The 20262-nt window shown below is 33.7% G+C and overlaps 2 protein-coding genes across 2 annotated transcripts; one reads left to right on the top strand and one right to left on the bottom strand.

Annotated features, from left to right (window-relative positions):
• Window positions 1-330: 330 nt before the first annotated feature.
• On the top strand, window positions 331-6980 carry LOC149476176 (aldo-keto reductase AKR2E4-like). The gene is made up of 8 exons (XM_089712399.1): window positions 331-376; window positions 1451-1534; window positions 2254-2381; window positions 2859-2913; window positions 3886-4002; window positions 4435-4602; window positions 5318-5518; window positions 6649-6980. The coding sequence occupies exons 1-8, from the start codon at window positions 368-370 to the stop codon at window positions 6907-6909; spliced, it is 1023 nt and encodes a 340-aa protein (XP_089568525.1). The 5' UTR covers window positions 331-367; the 3' UTR covers window positions 6910-6980.
• Window positions 6981-12992: 6012 nt separating this feature from the next.
• LOC149476175 (aldo-keto reductase AKR2E4-like) lies at window positions 12993-19710 on the bottom strand. Its single transcript, XM_089712305.1, has 7 exons — window positions 19656-19710; window positions 18436-18519; window positions 16900-17082; window positions 15391-15507; window positions 14598-14765; window positions 13663-13863; window positions 12993-13319 (listed from the first exon to the last, which is right to left on the bottom strand). Exons 1-7 carry the CDS (start codon window positions 19662-19664, stop codon window positions 13059-13061), a joined length of 1023 nt encoding a protein of 340 aa, XP_089568431.1. The 5' UTR covers window positions 19665-19710; the 3' UTR covers window positions 12993-13058.
• Window positions 19711-20262: the final 552 nt, after the last annotated feature.

Raw genomic sequence — 20262 nt, 5'->3', positions numbered from 1 at the left:
TGACAGACGGACCGACAGACAAACAACAATATTAAATATTTACGTATCCATAAATTTCTGTAAACTTTAACTTTGTAATGTATTATAATGTTAGTAGGATAGTAATATAAACTAAATAACAGCGAGTTTATTTTTAATCAAATAATTTAATTCAAAGCAATTGTAACAATAGTAGTTAGTAGTTACTAAGTTGTGAAGGCAAAATTAAAGAATTTTATTTATTATTTTAATTTATAAGGAACCCTAAACCGCTACATCTGCACATAACATAATCTTTGACGACATTTCGATTGAAACAAATGAAATAAATCAGTCGTTACCGGTTACACAGTCGTTAAACATTTACCTTGTAGGAAAGACGTGTACAATGGCCAAGGTCAGATATTGTTTTTGTATTGATAAATATTATGTTATTAACTAATTTTATCTATATTTACTTTAATAGATAGTTCATAGTATCACTGTTTATATAATTAATTAGCGCACGTTGTTAAATTGAATTTTAATCAAATTTTATTTGATAAACCGGCCGGCTTTTATTAGATATTATTGTAGTAAACTATTGACGTGTACCTAGTCTAAAATAATATCAATAAGAATTAAGAAGACGAGATATTATCCTTCCTACTCTCCTATTCTACTCCTAATAATAGATAATATAAATGTGTTTGTGTGGATGGATGTATGTGTATGTATGTATGTTTGTTACTCTTTCACGCAAATAATAGATATTACTGAACCGATTACAATGTAATTTAGGCTGTATCACACATATAGAGGGTAACTTGGATTAACACATAGGATAGGTTTTATTTTATCCCGGAAATCCTACGTAACGGGAACTATGCGGGTTTTTCTTTGAAATCGCGGACGAAGCCGTGGGCGGAAAGCTAGTACAATAATAAGCATTGGAGATGGAGATAATAATTAGTTTTTAAGACAGATAATTTTTAATTTTTTAGATATTTTTAATTTATATTATCTATGTTAAAGATAGAATACAAATTGAATACCTACTTAAACTTAATTTCCAATAAGAATGTATAATTCAAGGTTATTTTTTTATAGTAATACTTACTATTTTTTATGGCTTGCACGACTTCCTTTATCAAGGATCATGTATATTTTCAAACACGTAGAACTAAATTATTAAAGGCCGTATTAATTAGCAATTTTGAAAATAAATTGCCAAAATGTCGATTAGAAGAATGAAGTAACAATTTTTTATTTTTAGTTAGTTCAATTCCCGGTCGAAGCAAGTGAATTTTCGAAAACCTTTGAATGCAGTTCTATTTCTTTTTAAAAATAAAGGAATGATTCCTTTCAGCAAAATTTGCTATCTTCAGTAGGTATTTCAAGTACTTTCCCTCCAGTGCCCATCGAAAATTTCTATACTGTATAGGAAATAAATACATATATAAATATTAGTTATTTTTTTTTTTAATTTCAGGTGAAGATTCCAAACTTCAAGCTGAACAATGGAATGGAAATGCCCGCACTTGGCTACGGAACTTGGCTGGGTTTCAATAAAGAGGTAATTCTTCATTTATCTATGTTTTAGCTATAATTATGTAGTTTACTATTTTTCTGCCCACGACTTCGCTCGCTTTGTCTGAAACATCACAAAATATAATATACCAACCTTCTCAGATTATAATTACTTATTCATAATCTACGAATGCAAATTCATGGCAACTGTAAAAAAGACGTGTGACACTCGGGGACTGCCGCGGTAAAGCTATTGCATGCTATGCCTTCAAGCCACACCTCCGTGCCCGTCCCCGTGGGGAGCGTGAGGTTTTTTTTTCGTTACCGAATTTCTGGATTCGGTCCCCGCGCTCAAGGCCCGCGATAGAAGCTATGCAATAGCTTAAAAAAATGTTAACAGTTATAGTTAGTGTCTCCGCTTGAATAATGTATGTAACATTATTCAAGCGGAGACAACCAAAATTCATTGGTTTATAGTGAATTTTATTTATTTAAATACTTTTGCTCGATTTTTTTTATTTCAGCTGGATCGTGTCCATTAACCTCCTGCATTCTAAATTTCATGAAAATCGTTGAAGCCGTTTCCGAGTTTCAGAATAAATAATAAATGCAAAAATAAGTTGTATCCAAATGCCTTTCTTTTTTAGTTTAGTATAACAATGCAAAATTCGTTCTATCGAAAAACTGGTACCTAACATAATATTATGCTGTGTATTTTAAATTTACATAATATAATATTATAATTATGTATATAATATTTTTCAGCTAGAACTGCGCATAGAATACGCCCCACAGCTGGTCGAAGCAGTGATGTACGCTATCGATATCGGCTATCGACACTTCGATACGGCACATCTCTATCGTGTCGAACCTGAGTTGGGTTACGCGGTAAAGCTTTGGTCTGGTGATCATGACGCACATCGCTGAGGTATGCGCCCCAACGCAGCGTCACGACGCAGCATTTACCTTCCCTGCGGAGAGGTGGTCAGTTGATTTTGCCGCAGCTACCAAGGTAGACGTGAACATGAACAATTTTGCTGTAATTATCAAACTTTTATGTTTTTTGTCTTTATTTTTATATAAAGAAGGATAGCTGCGAACTAATTCTATTAAATTGTCTTCGAAAAAATTCATATTGTCGCATTCATATATGCCGTGACGCATACCCGCACACCGCAGCGTTCAATCGAGAATGACGCCGCGCTGTGCGGGAGTACACCTCCCCACTCACCGCGCTTGCCCTTCGCCGCTGACGCATACTGCGACGGAACAAGAGAACATTGTCGACGTTTTTCATATGATTGAGTGTCCGGCATCGCAAACTGTATACCTCAGCGTTGTGCGTCATGATCACCAGACCAAAGCTTAAGACAGAAGATAGAGGAAGGTGTTGTTAAACGAGAGGATATTTTTATTACTACTAAGGTTTGTTTTTATAATTATTAATATTTAATAGTAGATGATCTATTTCTGAACGAAATTTTATCAAAATCGGAATAGACAGGATTAGTAGATACTAAATAGTAGGTACAAACTACAAAGTGTGAATAACAAAAACATAAGTATAAAATATGTCTAATTCAGACTTTATAGCAGTAATTGCAATTTATTAATGTAATTGAAAAATAAAATAGGTAATGAATTCACAATGAAAGCGGATATTTTTGAAATGAAACTTCTTTATCGGGGAAAAAAAATTTAGTGTAACATTTTTTCGTTACGCGTGACATTTTTCCGTTACGCGCCATCTTTTTCTTATCTTTACCACGCGTGAAGTTGCACTATAGTAAATTATTTTTTGAAAAATAAGGTCATAAAGAAGTTTCACTTCTTACGTGTGTACACTAGTACACGCACACATTTTTTTAATTGCTGTTATGTAACCATGTCCTATCGTTTATTCAACGCATTGAGTTCTACTATGTTAATAATTAATTTACAGAATATATTAATTGTTTGTACAGAATTAACTTCTCAACAGTTTTGTCTTAATATTTTCAAAAAATCAAATGCACCTCTTTTTATGGAAGCCCTATACCTAAAACTGTTTTAAATTTACATAATAAGTAACAACTCTTTTGCTATTAATAAATACATAACATCGCCAATTCCACGTCACAGATAATAATTATAATACTGCCCTATTATATGACAATCCAAAAGTGCTTCTAGAAGAAGTTTAATTCAAGAAGCTTATATCTAATACACTGGCAAGTGGGTGTGAAAGGGATAAAAAAACATACAGGCGTCATTCAAGGCCATATTTTCTTGTTACAAGTTAATATTCATACTGAAATCTCCAGTGTATTAGATATAAGCTTCTTGGTTTAATTGAATAAATAAATATTGAATTTGATTTTAGCGCCAAAAAAGTGACATGGACATTAAAATTTTCAGGTATGGCAACACAACCACCGCCCAGCGGATGTCGAAGCGTCGGTTCGCGCGTCCTTGAAACGGATGGGTCTGGATTATGTCGACCAAGTGTTGATACACTGGCCTATGTCTATATCTGTGAGTTTTGTTTGTTCGTGTGTAGGGCCGGAACGGATGGATGCAAGTTCTTTTTTATTGCTCTTTTGCAATAATTATGTAGGTACTTCCAAATACAATACGAGAATATATTTATACGAAGGATTATCAATTATTATCCCTCTTTATTAAACTATCGGCCTGAATAATATCTAGCCGTATCGTATTAATTAAATTTTAACATCTGATTTAATTTAACTCAAGGCTGTACAGAATAGATTCACTTTGTGTAGCCAGTAATACCTACTTACTAATATTTAATATGGTTATGTTATGTTTTCCTTTACCTCAGCTTGCCTGGAAGAGATCGCTAATAAGCGATAGGGTGGCCTTTTTCACTACATTAATCATTTTATTTTCAACTCGTATGATACAATATATCAAATTTTATTTAAAATATAAATAATATTCCAGCAAGATGGCGTCGACGAGAAGATAGATTATCTAGACACATACCGCGGTCTAGAAACAGTGTTAGACAAAGGTCTAACTAGATCCATCGGTGTGTCTAACTTTAACCTGGAACAGATGAAGAGATTGCTAGCGAATTGTAGAGTTAAACCTGTTGTTAACCAAATTGAGGTAAGACGGTTTTACCCGCAGTGCTCCACTCCTGTTGGTCTTAGCGTGATGATATATAGCCTAAAGCCTTCCTCGATAAATGGGCTATCTAACACCGAGAGAATTTTTCAAATCGGACCAGTAGTTCCTATGATTAGCGCGTTCAAACAAACAAACTCTTTAGCTTTATAATATAAGTAAAGATTAATAATTAAGGTAAATAAAACATCATTTTAAATTATTATATTTTTATTTTATTTTAAACATATTTTTTTCTGACAACTTAACTATAGGTTCGAAAAAACAACTAAAAACACAGCATAGAACAATAATTATAATTAGTTTCTTAATTCAATTCCATAAAAAGCAAATGTGCCGAGCACACGAGTCAGAAGTGAAACTTCTTTGGATACAAAGATACCAAAATCGTCGTCTTACTTCTTGACGGTATCGCCGTGACGTGACCTTGAAATTTTACTCTCAACTCGCAAAGAAGTTTCTCTTCAAAAACCTTTTTTTTGCTTGGCATGTTTATTTATTAAGCTATTGCATAGCTTCTATCGCGGGCCTTGAGCGCGGGGACCGAATCCAGAAATTTAGTAACGAAAAACCTCACGCTCCCCACTCCGACGGGCACGGAGGTGTGGCTTGAAGGCATGCTATGCTATATCTTTACCGCGGCAGTCCCCGAGTGCCACACGTCTTTTTTTTTACTTAATATTTTCTCTCATTCCAGGTAAATCTAACCCTCTACCAAACCGAATTAATCAACTACTGCCAATCCCAAGATATTCTAGTGGTGTCCTTTTCATCATTTGGTTCAATGACCAATAAGATAAAGGATACAGCGCCAGAGCCAAGATTGGATAGTCCGACTCTTGTGTCTATGGCCAAGAAGTATGGGAAAACTGTGCCGCAAGTTGTGTTGAGGTTTTTGGTAAGTTTATGAAAGAAAAAAGATAAATGTTAAAAATTATTTTTTTATAGAGTTACATAGATAGGTAAGGTATCATTTTATACGAATACATAATATGTGATAACAATGTGTGGAGGTTTTTGTTAATTTAATTATAGAAATAAATAAGTTTCAAAATGGTTTTTATATGGTTATGTCGCGAGTAAAATCGCGAGAAAAACTAGTATAACTAATTCGAATAATCGTTTATTTTTGCTATCATAGAAAGCATTAACAACGCCATCTAGTGCCTAACGAAGCAAATCTTTCAAAATTGAATTTGTTCTGAGAAAAATAAAATTCGTAAACAAAAAAAACATATTTCAATGTTGTGTGTTTTAAAGCATGGTTAGGGAGCCAGGTGCAAATTTGGTTAACTATTTCCTCTCAAGAGATAATTCGTCAGACGCCTCAGAGTATAGTATTATAAAGCCTCGTGAACGTCAGCTGGCGCTCGGTTGGGGGGGTGAGCGGTTGTAGCCTCCCACGCACATAGGAAAAAAAATACATTCATTCATTCATTTCCTCTCAGCTAAAAATTTGTCAAATTGTAGCTAACCCAATATCTCAACGAAAAAAAATAGTCAGCTGGTTACAACATGGTGTATTATACGTCAGCTGGTGTCTCGAACATGAAAGTTAAATTTAAAGAAAAATTTATTTTCCGTTATTTCCTCTCAAACAAAAATTTACCTGATGATAGCTTATATGTAACTGTGGATAAATATATATGTCAGCTGGCTGTATCTTGGTGGAAAAACCGTCAGCTGATACGGGAGGCTACAACCGCTCTTCCCCCCAACCGAGCTCCAGCTGACGTTCACGAGGCTTCATAATACTATACTTTGATGCATTTTACTAATTACCGCTTGAGAGGAACTTGGTCATAAAATCTGCTGCTGGCTCCCGGACCAGCAGTCAATCAGTCAATTACCATTTTATTTGAAAACAAAGAAGCATATTTAAATTTTGACGTATTTATATTTGTGTTATCAAAGTTATCTTTCAATTATTATGAGTCAATTAGGTATATATTTTATTAATTCATAATTATGAAAACAGAGATATTTATCGTTTCTATTAAATATCCTTAATTATATTTTCTTTTTCAGTACCAAAAAGGGCTAGCAACCATCCCTAAATCGATAACCAAAAGTCGTATTTTAGAGAACGCCTCCATATTCGACTTCGAAATTGACACAACCGATGTTTCCACACTAGAAAAATACAATTGTGGTTATCGTTCAGAAACTCCAATTTTCTGGCAAAATTATACAAATTATCCTTTTGATATAGTAAAGGACGCACCTCCCATGGAAATTCCCTTGTCTCTGCGTAAATGGAAAAATGGCGCGAACCTTGACATCGATTAGTTATCTATGGTTGTAAAAGGCGGGAATTTTGAATTGTGTGTTCTGTGGATTGTTATGAATAAAATATTTTAAGCTTGCGTGTGTTTGTTTTATTGTTTATTCTAACAAATAGGTACCTTTAAAAATAACTGAGTTTAAATTATGATCAATCAGCATGGACGTATAAAAAAAGACGGACGCCGTATTACGAACAAACAACGTGAAGCCACCATAGTAAGCTAGCGATCGTGTAAAGACAATAAACACGCACACACTCTCACCATAGTAAGCTAGTCGGCCGCCATTACGTCGTGAACTACCGACTGATTAACTGCGTCACTGTTTCACAAAAAATATTTAAAATGTCGTCTTGCGTGGTTAAATGGTGTCGCAACAGTACAATTTGAAATAACAAAACACAAGGGATTACATTCCACAGGGAAGCAAGTTTTTTCTTTTATGTTTTAATTAAAAAATTATTACGACAAAATTTATAGAAAAAAATACAGCCGCCATTGTCATCAGGACAGCTGTTGCCATGGCAACATGGCACACACACATGGATGTTTCGCCGCCATTACTAGGCTTCACTCAATGTTTAGGCGATATACCGTCCGTCTTTTTTTATACGTCCATGTCAATCAGTATATACAATATTATAATTTATAGACATTTTATTTAGATTCATTTTACCGAACAACTGAGCTTAAAACTACGTTCTGTGGTTTAGAATTAGGTAGGTACAGGGCAAAGACTCAACACAAAACATACTATACACATTTTGGCTTACCTATGAATAAGAATGTAACAAATTAGAACATTGTGTTTTTAATTTTTATTACGTAGAAAGCTAAGTAATAAACTCCTACAAATTTAATTCAGTCGCTTTTTATGAAAATTAATTAACAATTAAAGTATAATTGGTTTAGGCTTAAAAGCTTAATGCTCTCTATTTTGTAAAAATATTAAATTAGAAAAGGCAATATTGAGTATTTTTTTAGAGGAAGTAGGTAATCTCTGTAATCAATTACAAAAATATCTGGGGAAATTTCACTAGGTATGATATCTGAGAGGCAAAGGTTATATTTGTTTGTGATTGTATTATCATCACTACATAGTATAAAACAAAGTCGCTTTCTCTGTCCCTATGTCCCTTTGTATGCTTAAATCTTTAAAACTACGCAACGGATTTTGATGCGGTTTTTTTTAATAGATAGAGTGATTCAAGAGGAAGGTTTTAGTATATAATTTATTAGGTTTTAGTCAAAGCGGGCGAAGCCGCGGGCGGTAAGCTAGTTATATACCTATACCTAAAAATGAAACCCGTTTCGCGTTGTCACGGCATCACGTGTGGACGGCTGAACCGATTTCGATAATTCTTTTTTTATTAAATTCCTTGAAGTACTAGGATGGTTTTTATGCAGAGAAAACGTAAATATTTACCACGGGCGAAGCAGGGGCGGACCGCTAGTTAGTAAAGAAAATCGATCAGTGAAATCTGTTCCTTGTACCTATGTTCGCTTTAGCTATGTTTTCTATGCATAAAAAGAGGAAAGTTTTAATTGTTACTTTGTTATCATTTTACTCGAAGTCTTCTCGACCGATTTAAAAAAATATTTTACCATTAGATAAATAAATAAATGTAATCGTAACTTTTTTCCTTTTATTTGAAGTCTGAATGTTTACGTGACCACGATTGAAGGTAGAATAAGCGACTATCTATATGTATACTAATATTATAAAGCTGAAGAGTTTGTTTGTTTGAACGCGCTAATCTCAAGAACTACGGGTCCAATTTGAAAAATTCTTTCGGTGTCAGATAGCCCATTTATCGAGGAAGACTATAGGCTATATATCATCACGCTAAGACCAACAGGAGGGGAGCCACGCGGGTGAAACCGCGCGGCGCGGCTAGTTATCAAATAAAGAAATAAATTATGCCTTAAAAAGTAAGCTAAGTCTAGAAAATGTTATTTGAAACTTTTCAAAATACAAACCTATGTGAATAAAATAACTAACAATAGCAAATAACTCGTTTCACACGGTCAATCACGTCTTTTTTACTAGGTATTATTTCTAATTTAAATACTTAATGTATTCATGCAATTAAATTTTATAAGTATAAAAAATATTTGGTAAAGCTGCGTCTACACAAAGGCGAAAGTTTGACAATTTCAAACTGAATGGAAAATTAGGACGAGCTGTGCATAAGTTGTAGCTTGTCAATTCTCTGAACATGGACTATGTATGGATATGCATCTGTTTGTATGTAATTGGAACGAATAATATCTGTAGGGGTAGGTGGAATCGAGTTTGATATTTCTGCTACATTTGGTAAGCATCATTATATTTATTTCACTTTCATTCATATTTTTTTACGCCGCCTTTTGACGTGACAACGTCTTATAATTCGATAGCCGGCTGCACGCACGAAAAAACATGACTCATGCGGCGTTACCTCGCTCTGAGGCATTCCATGTAAGGCTTGAAGTGCAAGCGAGAGCGTGGAACGAGCGACAAAGAAGCACAATCGGACGTTGTCACGTTCAACTATCGTCAGTAAACCGACTTTACAGACAACCAATTTTTTTTATATTTAATTAACTAGCGGTCCGCCCCGGCTTCGCCCGTGGTATATGTTTACGTTTTCTCTACATAAAAACCATCCTCGTACTTCAAGGAATATAATAAAAATAGTTTGGAAAATCCAAAAGTGCACGCCTCATAATTTTTTTTAATAATTATTTATTAATTATTATTTTTGTTTATTTAATAACAATTAAACCACATCGAATCAGACCCTGAAAAATGAAAGGGTTCTATTCCTGAGCATACTCAAGCGTAAGAGAAAAACAAAAAGACTCGATTAGTAAAGTATTTCGGTCGCTATCGTGTTAACAAGAAAATCCTCCGCACATTACAGACACACGGACGTCCAAGACAGAACTTTTTTAAACTGTTTTTTAACTAGTTTAAATAACAAAAATGACATCAAAAATATCATGAATGTTAAAAATAGTGTTTTTTCTTAATATGTGTGTGTATGTATTATCTTACAAGTGCAATGTATGATACATAAAGACATTTTAAGTTTGAAAAATCAGATGTTTTGCGCGAAGTGACAGTAGTACCCACCTCAACGCTTCGCTTATGAGGCGTGCAAAAGAATTATCGAAATCTATTCAGCCGTTCTCGAGTTATGCGCTTACCAACACATTTTGCGATTCATTTTTATATATGTATAAGATTCAGGATCTATTAAAACTATGATTGTTAGCTTCTAAGGTGACATAGCTTGCCACAAGAGGACCTGACCCGCCTGACCGTAAATCTAACTCCTCTGCAAAAGGATCGGGAGGATCATTCATTTTCCCGCCCGAACCACCTTCGAGGATTATTACATACTATTATCTTATATATAAAATTCTCGTGTCACAATGTTAGTCTGCATACTCCTCCGAAACGGGTGGACCGATTCTCATGAAATTTTCTGTGCATATCGGGTAAGTCTGAGAATCGGCCAACATCTATTTTTCATATGTACCACGGGCGAAGCCGGGGCGGACCGCTAGTAAATATATAAGAAAATTTACCAATATATATGTTATAGTCAAAGTCCGATACACAGTCTCTTCGCGGAAGGACTGGTTTATCCTAGGTTTGGCCAAAGCCATCAGTCAATCCCCGAAATACATTTCAATTTCGCCCTTTGCCTGAAGTATTTTTAGTCAAACCCAGGAGCTCCTAACTTTTCAGTCAAACGTCGAAAGTAAATTATTCTGTTTCGGTTTTGGCCTAGTCAATCCTAGAAGCGACTGCAATTCTTCTAAATTATTAAAACAATTAACATTAATGCCTCACCATGTCAGAAAAATGATTAATTTGTCACTTTAATTACCTAAGAAATTATTAAAACAATTAACATTAAAGCTGTTAATGCCTCACCATGTCAGAAAAATGATTAATTTTTCATTTTAATTACTTAAGAAATTATTAAAACAATAAACATCAAAATTTTAAAAATTTTTTATTTTTTTCATGGACGTATAAAAAAAGACGGACGCCGTATTACGAACAAACAACGTGAAGCCACCATAGTAAGCTAGTGATCGTGTAAAGACAATAAACACGCACACACTCTCACCATAGTAAGCTAGTCGGCCGCCATTACGTCGTGAACTACCGACTGATTAACTGCGTCACTGTTTCACAAAAAATATTTAAAATGCCGTCTTGCGTGGTTAAATGGTGTCGCAACAGTACAATTTTAAATAACAAAACACAAGGGATTACATTCCACAGGGAAGCAAGTAATTTCTTTTATGTTTTAATGGCAAAATTATTACAGCAAAATTTATAGAAAAAAATACAGCCGCCATTGTCATCAGGACAGCTGTTGCCATGGCAACATGGCACACACACATGGATGTTTCGCCGCCATTACTAGGTTTCACTCAATGTATAGGCGATATACCGTCCGTCTTTTTTTATACGTCCATGATTTTTTTATACTTAATCTTATACAAACTAACCTCCGTATATTCCAAAGCATTTATTTATTTATTTTATACTTTACTAGCGACCCGCCCCTGCTTCGCACGGGTGCAATGCTGATACTAATTACTAAATACACTACAGAAAAACTGTGAACGTCGTATATAAAAACATAGCGGCCCGCTCCGACTTCGTACGGGTATAAAATAGATAGCCGGGCGGCCGGCCGGTACCGCCGTAAACGCTACGTCCCGCAATTTTTAAATCTGTAATATCTTCGAAAATATTCACTTAAATCATACGGTGTAAAGGGCCATATAGATCTATATTAAATGAACAATGTATTCAAGGTATTTAATTGGTTAAGGATTAATGCTGTATTGGTTAAAATCGCATCGAAAATTAGCCATTATTTGTCGTAAAAAGTAAATGACAAAAAAAGGGTTGTCCATAAGAGATAGACATATACCATCGCGGACTGTAGACCTTTTCAATGTGTACAATACTTAGTACATTATTTTGATAAAACCCGTAGGGTTCAGCCTGCGTTTGCAATGTAAGCGGAAAAAATGTAATTTTTTACGACATCACATTAGAAACCTCAAAAATAACAGTACTTCTCCACTATTTAATGGATTTTATTATACATATAAACCTTCCTCTTGAATCACTCTATCTATTAAAAAAAACCGCATCAAAATCCGTTGCGTAGTTTCAAAGATTTAAGCGTACAAAGGGACATAGGGACATAGGGACATATGGACAGGGAAAGCGACTTTGTTTTATACTATGTAGTGATTGCACATCGTACAAAAGGCGGGCCTAATGCCACACGGCATTCTCTCAAAGCATCTCAAATATAAAAGTGAAAATCACGTAAGCTGACCAATCAGGTGTCAGAACTGGCAGAGTTAAGCGGTTCTTAAGACTTGAAAGCTGCTTAAATGATAAAATGCTTCCAAATATACGAAGATAAGACACTTCATACCTATATCGGAGTTTGACTCGTCAAACCCCGATTTAATAAAATTGTGTTTTGACGTTTGCCTGACCAAATTAGTCTCTCCCAGGTTTGACGAAAATTGTTTAGTCAAAGGCCGAAAATTTACATTTGTTTGGGCTTTGACTAAGTCATTCAGTCTGACCTGAGGATTGACCAGTCCAACCTAGGAGCGCCGGAGCTTCGGAGTTTGCCTATAACATATACACAAAACAATATGAATTTACAAATCTTAATATAAATCTCGTGTCACAATGTTTGTCCTCAATGGACTCCTAAACCACTTAGATTTCAGATTATAATACAATTCGCACACCATGTGCAGTTCGATCCAACTTGAGAGATAGGATAGTTTAAACATGTAGGTACCACGGGCGAAGCCGGGGCGGACCGCTAGTAGTAATAATAAATACAAGTAATATTTACAAATTTAACACCACTGGCTACGAAGAAAATGATTAAAAATTAATTTAGCTTTAGAGACACTCCCTCCAACTTCGAAGTTTCCCGCGCTTTTTCGTATAAAGTGTTATTAAAAAAATAAAACAAAAACGTCAAGCATAAAATATTTTATTCATAAAACAATCCGTTTGGCGTATGCCGTAAATAAAAAAAAAATAAATAAATCCATAGAACACAAAATTCAAAATTCCCGCCCTTTTGGAACCATAGATAACTAATCGATGTCAAGGTTCGCGCCATTTTTCCATTTGCGCTGAGACAAGGGAATTTCCATGGGAGGTGCGTCCTTTACTATATCAAAAGGATAATTTGTATAATTTTGCCAGAAAATGGGATTGTCTGAACGATAGCCACAATTGTATTTTTCTAGTGTGGCAATATCGGTTGTGTCAATTTCAAAGTCGAAAATGGAGGCGTTCTCTAAAATACGACTTTTTGTTATCGATTTAGGGATGGTTGCTATCCCTTTTTGGTACTGAAAAAGGAAAACATAATTAAATATATCTAATATAAACAAGATATTATATAAGTATGTTTTTATATAAATCAATAAAATATGTGAAACTGATAATATATAAATGAATTTAAAAACACACAACATTAAAATTCTTTTTTTCTTGTTTACACATTTTAGGTACATTTTATACAGTACAAATTCGATTTTCAAGATTCTGCTTCGTTAAGCACTAGGCGTTGCTTTCTATAAAAAAAATCAAAAATTAAAAGCACTATGAAAAGTTATATGTATGTACTAGTTTTTTCGGAATTTTACTCGCGACATCTCTTTTAAAATTTATATCTTTCTATAATTTACTTACGAAAAACCTCAACACAACTTGCGGCACAGTTTTCCCATACTTCTTGGCCATAGACACAAGTTTTGGACTATCCAACCTTGGCTCTGGCGCTGTATCCTTTATCTTATTGGTCATTGAACCAAATGATGCAAAGGACACCACTAGAATGTCTTGGGATTGGCAGTAGTTGATTAATTCGGTTTGGTAGAGGGTAAGGTTTACCTGGAATGAGATAAATCTATATGTATGCTACTTCTTCAGCAGTTTTGGTCTTGAGCGGACGGAGTTGCACAAATTTTGTGAGATGATCTTGGTACCTACATAATATAATAAATCTGTAGAAGGGTCAATTCTGTACATTGAAAATATTGAAAAATAAATAGCAGGGGGTGTTACTGGATCGATACCAAATCCAAATATGTGATTAAAAAAATTTTTGTTTGTCTGTCTGTATGTTCAGGCATCACGTGAAAACTAAGGGTTTCGATGAGACTTGGTATAAATATACCTTATTATCCTGGGCATAAAATAGGATACTTTTTATCCCGGAAAAATACGTAGAAAAAAAATAAATCTTAATTTATCCGCGCGGACGGAGTCGCGGGCGGATGCTAGTTAGTAATAAATATAAAGTAAAAATAAACATGCGAAGCAAAAAAAAAAAGGTTTTTGAAGTGAAACTTCTTTGCGAGTTGAGAGTAAAATTTCACGACGATTTTGGTATCTTTGTATCCAAAGAAGTTTCACTTCTGACTCGTGTGCTCGGCACATTTGCTCGTTTTTTTGGAATTGAATTAAGAAACTAATTATAATCGTTATATGCTGTGTTTTTAGTTGTTCGTATCGAAACTATACTTATGTAATAGCACAATATTGTTTAAAAAATAAAAATATACGAATTTAAATGGTGTTTTATTCAACTTAATCAATCAATATTAATTATAATTATATCTTACCTCAAATTCGTTAACAACAGGTTTAACTCTACAATTCGCTAGCAATCTCTTCATCTGTTCCAGGTTAAAGTTAGACACACCGATGGATCTAGTTAGACCTTTGTCTAACACTGTTTCTAGACCGCGGTATGTGTCTAGATAATCTATCTTCTCGTCGACGTGATCTTGCTGGAATATTTTCATAAAATTTGATATATTGTATCATACGAGTTGAAAATATAATCATTAATCACTATCACTACATAGTATAAAATAAAGTCGCTTTCTCTGTCCCTATTTCCCTATGTCCCTTTGTATGCTTAAATCTTTAAAACTACGCAACGGATTTTGATGCGGTTTTTTTTGATAGAGTGATTCAAGAGGAAGGTTTTAATAAATAATTTATTAGGTTTTAGACAAAGCGGGCGAAGCCGCGGGCGGTAAGCTAGTTACTATTAAAAGAGAGATTAATGTAGTGCAAAAGGCCACCTTACCGCCTATTAGCGATAGCTTCCAGACAAGCTGAGGTAAAGGAAAATATTAACATAACCATATTAAATATTAGTAAGTAGGTATTACTGGCTATTCTATACAAAGTGAATTTATTCTGTACAGCCTTGAGATTAAATCAGACGTTAAAATTTAATTAATACGATCAACTAGATATTATTTAGGCCGTTAGATTGATAATCCTTCATATAAATATATTCTCGTATTTATTTGGAAGTACATAATTATTTCAAAAAAGCAATAAAAAAGAACTAATCAATTAATACATCCGTTCCGGCCCTACACACGAACAAACAAAACTCACAGATATCGACATAGGCCAGTGCATCAACACTAGGTCAACATAATCCAGACCCATCCGTTTCAAGGACGCGCCAACCGACGCGACGACATCTTCTGGACGATGGTTGTGTTGCCATACCTGAAAATTTTAATGTCAGTGTCATTTAATTGGCGCTAAACTCAAACTCAAACATTTATTCATACAATTAAACTTCTTCTAGAAGCACTTTTGAATCGTAGAAAAAAGAATAATTAGGAAATAAGTAAATATAAAACAGTCTTATAAAGCTAAAAAAAAGAATTGGATTTTTTTCGTTAATATTTTAACATTTCGTTTATTCCAAGTTATTTGTAAGGTAACTTTCTAATCATTGAATAAACGACAACGGATTAGTAGAATCCGCATTTAAAAAAATGCTTAGATATCAATCTTAAATATATATTATTTTATCCAGAATAAAAAGAGGAGTTTGACCATTTAGGTACATAATTTCGCGAAACACTAAAGTAGGTAGGTAACACTTTTTCTTAGTATACAAATTATGGGGAGGCTCCCTAAATTTTATGTGAATTTGCATATTCTGAAACAGTCACACATACAATCAAAATGGAACTTTAGTATGATTTATTGGGTCTTTTTCTTTCCAAGTACAAGACAGTTACGTAATTTTAACATTTTCGCTCGATTCATTTTTTATTAAAAAATTATGCCTTTTTTAAGGATTATTAAGTACATTTTTTTTTAAGATTTACTTGGAGTTTATGTCCGTAGCCGTACCGTAGCGGTCTACAGTGGCTCTACGTCTACCCGATCTCTCAGTGCCAGAAATAATTATAATATACTAGCGGTCCACCCCGGCTTCGCCCGTGGTACATATGAAAAATAGATGTTGGCCGATTCTCAGACTTACCCGATATGCACAGAAAATTTCATGAGAATCGGTCCACCCGTTTCGGAGGAGTATGCAGACTAACATTGTGACAAGAGAATTTTATATATAAGAGGTACATAATTTCGCGAAACACTAAAGTAGGTAGGTAACACTTTTTCTTAGTATACAAATTATGGGGAGGCTCCCTAAATTTTATGTGAATTTGCATATTCTGAAACAGTCACACATACAATCAAAATGGAACTTTAGTATGATTTATTGGGTCTTTTTCTTTCCAAGTACAAGACAGTTACGTAATTTTAACATTTTCACTCGATTCATTTTATATTAAAAAATTATGCCTTTTTTAAGGATTATTACATTTTTTTAAAGATTTACTTGGAGTTTATGTCCGTAGCCGTACCGTAGCGGTCTACGGTGGGTCTACGTCTACCCGATCTCTCAGTGCCAGAAATAATTATAATATATATTTTGTGTTCATACTTGATTGATTGATTGATTCATATAATATACCTACTCGTATTATGTGCTGTCAACAATATTATTTCTATTTTGTTGAAATTTCGAGACCGATTACTTTTAATGAATAATTACTTATGTATTTCCTATTTCAACAAGTACAAAATAATTAAACAAACCTTAGTAGTAATAAAAATATCCTCCCGTTTAACAACACCTTCCTCTATCTTCTGTCTTACCGCGTAACCCAACTCAGGTTCGACACGATAGAAATGTGCCGTATCGAAGTGTCGATAGCCGATATCGATAGCGTACATCACTGCTTCGACCAGCTGTGGGGCGTATTCTATGCGCAGTTCCATCTGAAAAATATTATGCAATTATATTATGTAAATTTAAAATACATAGTACAATAATATGTTACCAGTTTTTCGATAGAACGAGTTTGGCATTGTTAAAACTAAAATACCAATTTAAAAGGAAGGCATTTGAATACCTAAATAAGTTGTTATTAATTTACTTATTTTTGCATTTATTATTTACTAGCTTCGCCCGCTTTGTCTAAAACCTAATAAATTATAAATACTTAAGAGCCAACGAAACGAGTGAGAGAATTCAAAATTAGGTTTTCATCACAGACATGTATTTTCATATTATTATCTATTTGTCGCGCTATGCCTCAAGCGACGTTCCGTAGTCCCCTGTTTCCTCCTCCAATACTGGATCGATTTAATTACTTTTTCATAATTTAGTAGAGAAAAGTATAGGCTATGTTCCTACGTTTTGCTTTTTTTTATATAATATTCAAAAATAAGTTTTATGGAAGACGTAACATAACGGAGAATCTGTCCTATTTCTTACGTTTTGAAAGTTAATAATCTTGTTTAATAATTAAGATATGACAAAAAGGAAAACGTAGGAACATGGCTAAAGTTACCATAGATTAATAGTAAAAATATATTGCTCTAGTGGCACAATCCAGGGAGGAAACAGGGGACTACGTTTATATGGAAAAACGGCTCTTTTGTTTGCTCTTAAACCTTCCTCGTGAATCACTCTATTTAAAAGATTAAGCATACATACATAGGGACATAGAAAGCGACTTTGTTTTATATTAGGTAGTGATTTTGAAACTCGGAAACGGCTTCAACGATTTTCATGAAATTTAGAGTGCAGGTTTATGCACACGATCCAGCTGAAATTAAAAAAATCTAGCAAAACTAATTAATAAAGTCCTTCTAGATCAATGATTTTTTGTTTTCTCCGCTTTGAAATTATGACCGATAACTGTTAAAAAATTTATCTGTTTTTTGTTATTTTTCTATCCGTAACTTTAGCACGCATTTGCAATTTGCAAAGGGAAAGCTATAAGTTATTCATAATCTACTGGTAATAATATTATGAATAACTAGCTTTCCCGTTCCCATGGAATTTCCGGGATAAAACCTATCCTATGTGTTAATCCAAGTTACCCTCTATATGTGTGCTAAATTTCATTGTAATCGGTTCAGTAGTATTTGCGTGAAAGAAACATGAATACATACACATCCATCCTCACAAACTTTCGCATTTATAATATTAAATAATATAATATTATTATAGGATTATAATTTGTATACCATATTTTGTGATGTTTCAGACAAAGCGGACGAAGCCGCGGGCCGCAAACTAGGAACTATGTAGGTACTTAGATATATAGATAAATGGAAAATTACCTCCTTATTTAAACCCAGCCAAGTTCCGTAGCCAAGTGCGGGCATCTCCATCCCATTGTTCAGCTTGAAGTTTGGAATCTTCACCTGAAATTAAAAAAAAAACAAACTAACTACCTAGGACCTAGGTAATATTTATATGCATTTCCTATACAGTATGGAAATTTTCGATGGGCGCTGGAGGGAAAGTACTTGAAATACTGAAGATAGCAAATTTTGCTGAAAGGAAACATTCCTTTATTTTTTAAATGAAATAGAATGGCATTCAAAGATTTTCGAAAATTCACTTGCTTCGACCGGAAATCGAACTTACTAAAAATAAAAAATTGTTATTTCATGCTTCACGTCGACATTTTGGCAATTTATTTTCAAAATTGCTAATTAATACTGCCGTTAATAATTTAGTTCAACGTGTTTTCTAATTTTATTTTATTTTGAATCTATCGTTTGAATAAAAATAAAATAAAAAATAAAAATAAAAATCATTTATTGATTCAATTTGTGGGTTAGGTACAAACATGTAACATTTGGACCCCAAACTAGGACAGCCTGTATTTTGGGGTCCACCTTCCTTAATGACACAATAATAACAGAACTATAGCATAATATTAACTTAAATAATGAATATTTTTGTATACATGATCCTTGATAAAGGAAGCCGTGCAAGCCATAAAAATAGTAAGTATTAAAAAATAACCGTGAATTATCATTGAGCTATTATTACTACGTATAGAGAAGACAGCGTAAACAAAATCTGTGCGACAAGCGCGGCTGCGCGGGGCGGCTAGTGAGTCATAGATTAAGCGAGGTCATCAATTCACCGCTATAGAGGCGACACTTTGTAAATATTCTGCCTATTACTTATCAATTAAAAAAAATCAATGCAACAAAAAATATATAATTACTGTAATAAAGAAATTATTAATAAACTTATCAAATAAAAACATGTAATTTAAAACTTTTATAACTCTTATAACATCTATTAATTGCTAGTTAAATTCTCATCAGATATATGTAGTTGTTTTAAGAGATTAACCAATAGCATATCTACAATAGAAGATGCTGCAATGGATCTGTTAAAAACTCCGTAAACTTATTTGAAAATAGGTACGTAATTCTGATAAAATTAGTTAATAACATTTAAATATTTATCAATACGAAAATTAAGAAACACTGTAATGTTTGTTTCCCAAAGACAAATAAATACAAAAACAATATCTGACCTTGGCCATTGTAAAACGTCTTTCCTGCACGGTAAATATTAAACAACTGTTTTCTTCATTAATTTTTTCAATCGAAATGTTATGTTATGTCAAAGGTTATGTTATGTGCAGATGTAGCGGTTTAGGGTTCCTTATAAATTTAAATATGTAATAAATAAAAATCTTTAATTTTGCCTTCACAACTTAGTAACTACTATTTTTACAATTGCTTTGAATTAAATTATTTGATTAAAAATAAACTCGCTGTTATTTAGTTTATCTTACTATCCTAATAACATTATAATACATTACCAACAAAGTTAAAGTTTACAATGGATACATTCACAGGATACGTTATTATTTAATATTGTTGTTTATGTGTCGGTCCGTCTGTCACCAGGGTGTAAGTATTTCATACACCGTGTGGTAGTTGGTACCTACTACCTAAAGACAGTAATTGAATTTTTCAGGATTAATGATGTCATAATTTAAAAAGAGCGTGTGTGTCGAGCACACTTGTCAGAAGTGAAACTTCTTTGGTGAGATTCAAAACTACCAAAATCGTCGCCTTACTCTATGACGTGACGGTATTGCCATGACGCGACCTTATACCTAATAATACTCTCAA

This window comes from Colias philodice, chromosome 28, assembly GCF_061535455.1.
Source record: "Colias philodice isolate Cphi_HAF_F1 chromosome 28, ilColPhil1 Martin Lab GWU primary, whole genome shotgun sequence".
Classification (NCBI taxonomy): domain Eukaryota; kingdom Metazoa; phylum Arthropoda; class Insecta; order Lepidoptera; family Pieridae; genus Colias; species Colias philodice.
Note: the sequence above shows the minus strand (reverse complement) of the source record. Positions and strands in the feature narration are given on the sequence as shown.

Coding starts and splice junctions, on each gene's coding strand:
- LOC149476175 (XM_089712305.1), bottom strand. Junction 17,083..18,435: donor GGCTGGGTTTAAATAAGGAG/GTAATTTTCCAT, acceptor AATATTTTTCAG/ATGGAACTGCGCATAGAATA. Junction 14,766..15,390: donor ACTGGCCTATGTCGATATCT/GTGAGTTTTGTT, acceptor AAAATATTCCAG/CAAGATCACGTCGACGAGAA.
- LOC149476176 (XM_089712399.1), top strand. Junction 1,535..2,253: donor GGCTGGGTTTCAATAAAGAG/GTAATTCTTCAT, acceptor AATATTTTTCAG/CTAGAACTGCGCATAGAATA. Junction 2,382..2,858: donor GAGTTGGGTTACGCGGTAAA/GCTTTGGTCTGG, acceptor CCAAAGCTTAAG/ACAGAAGATAGAGGAAGGTG.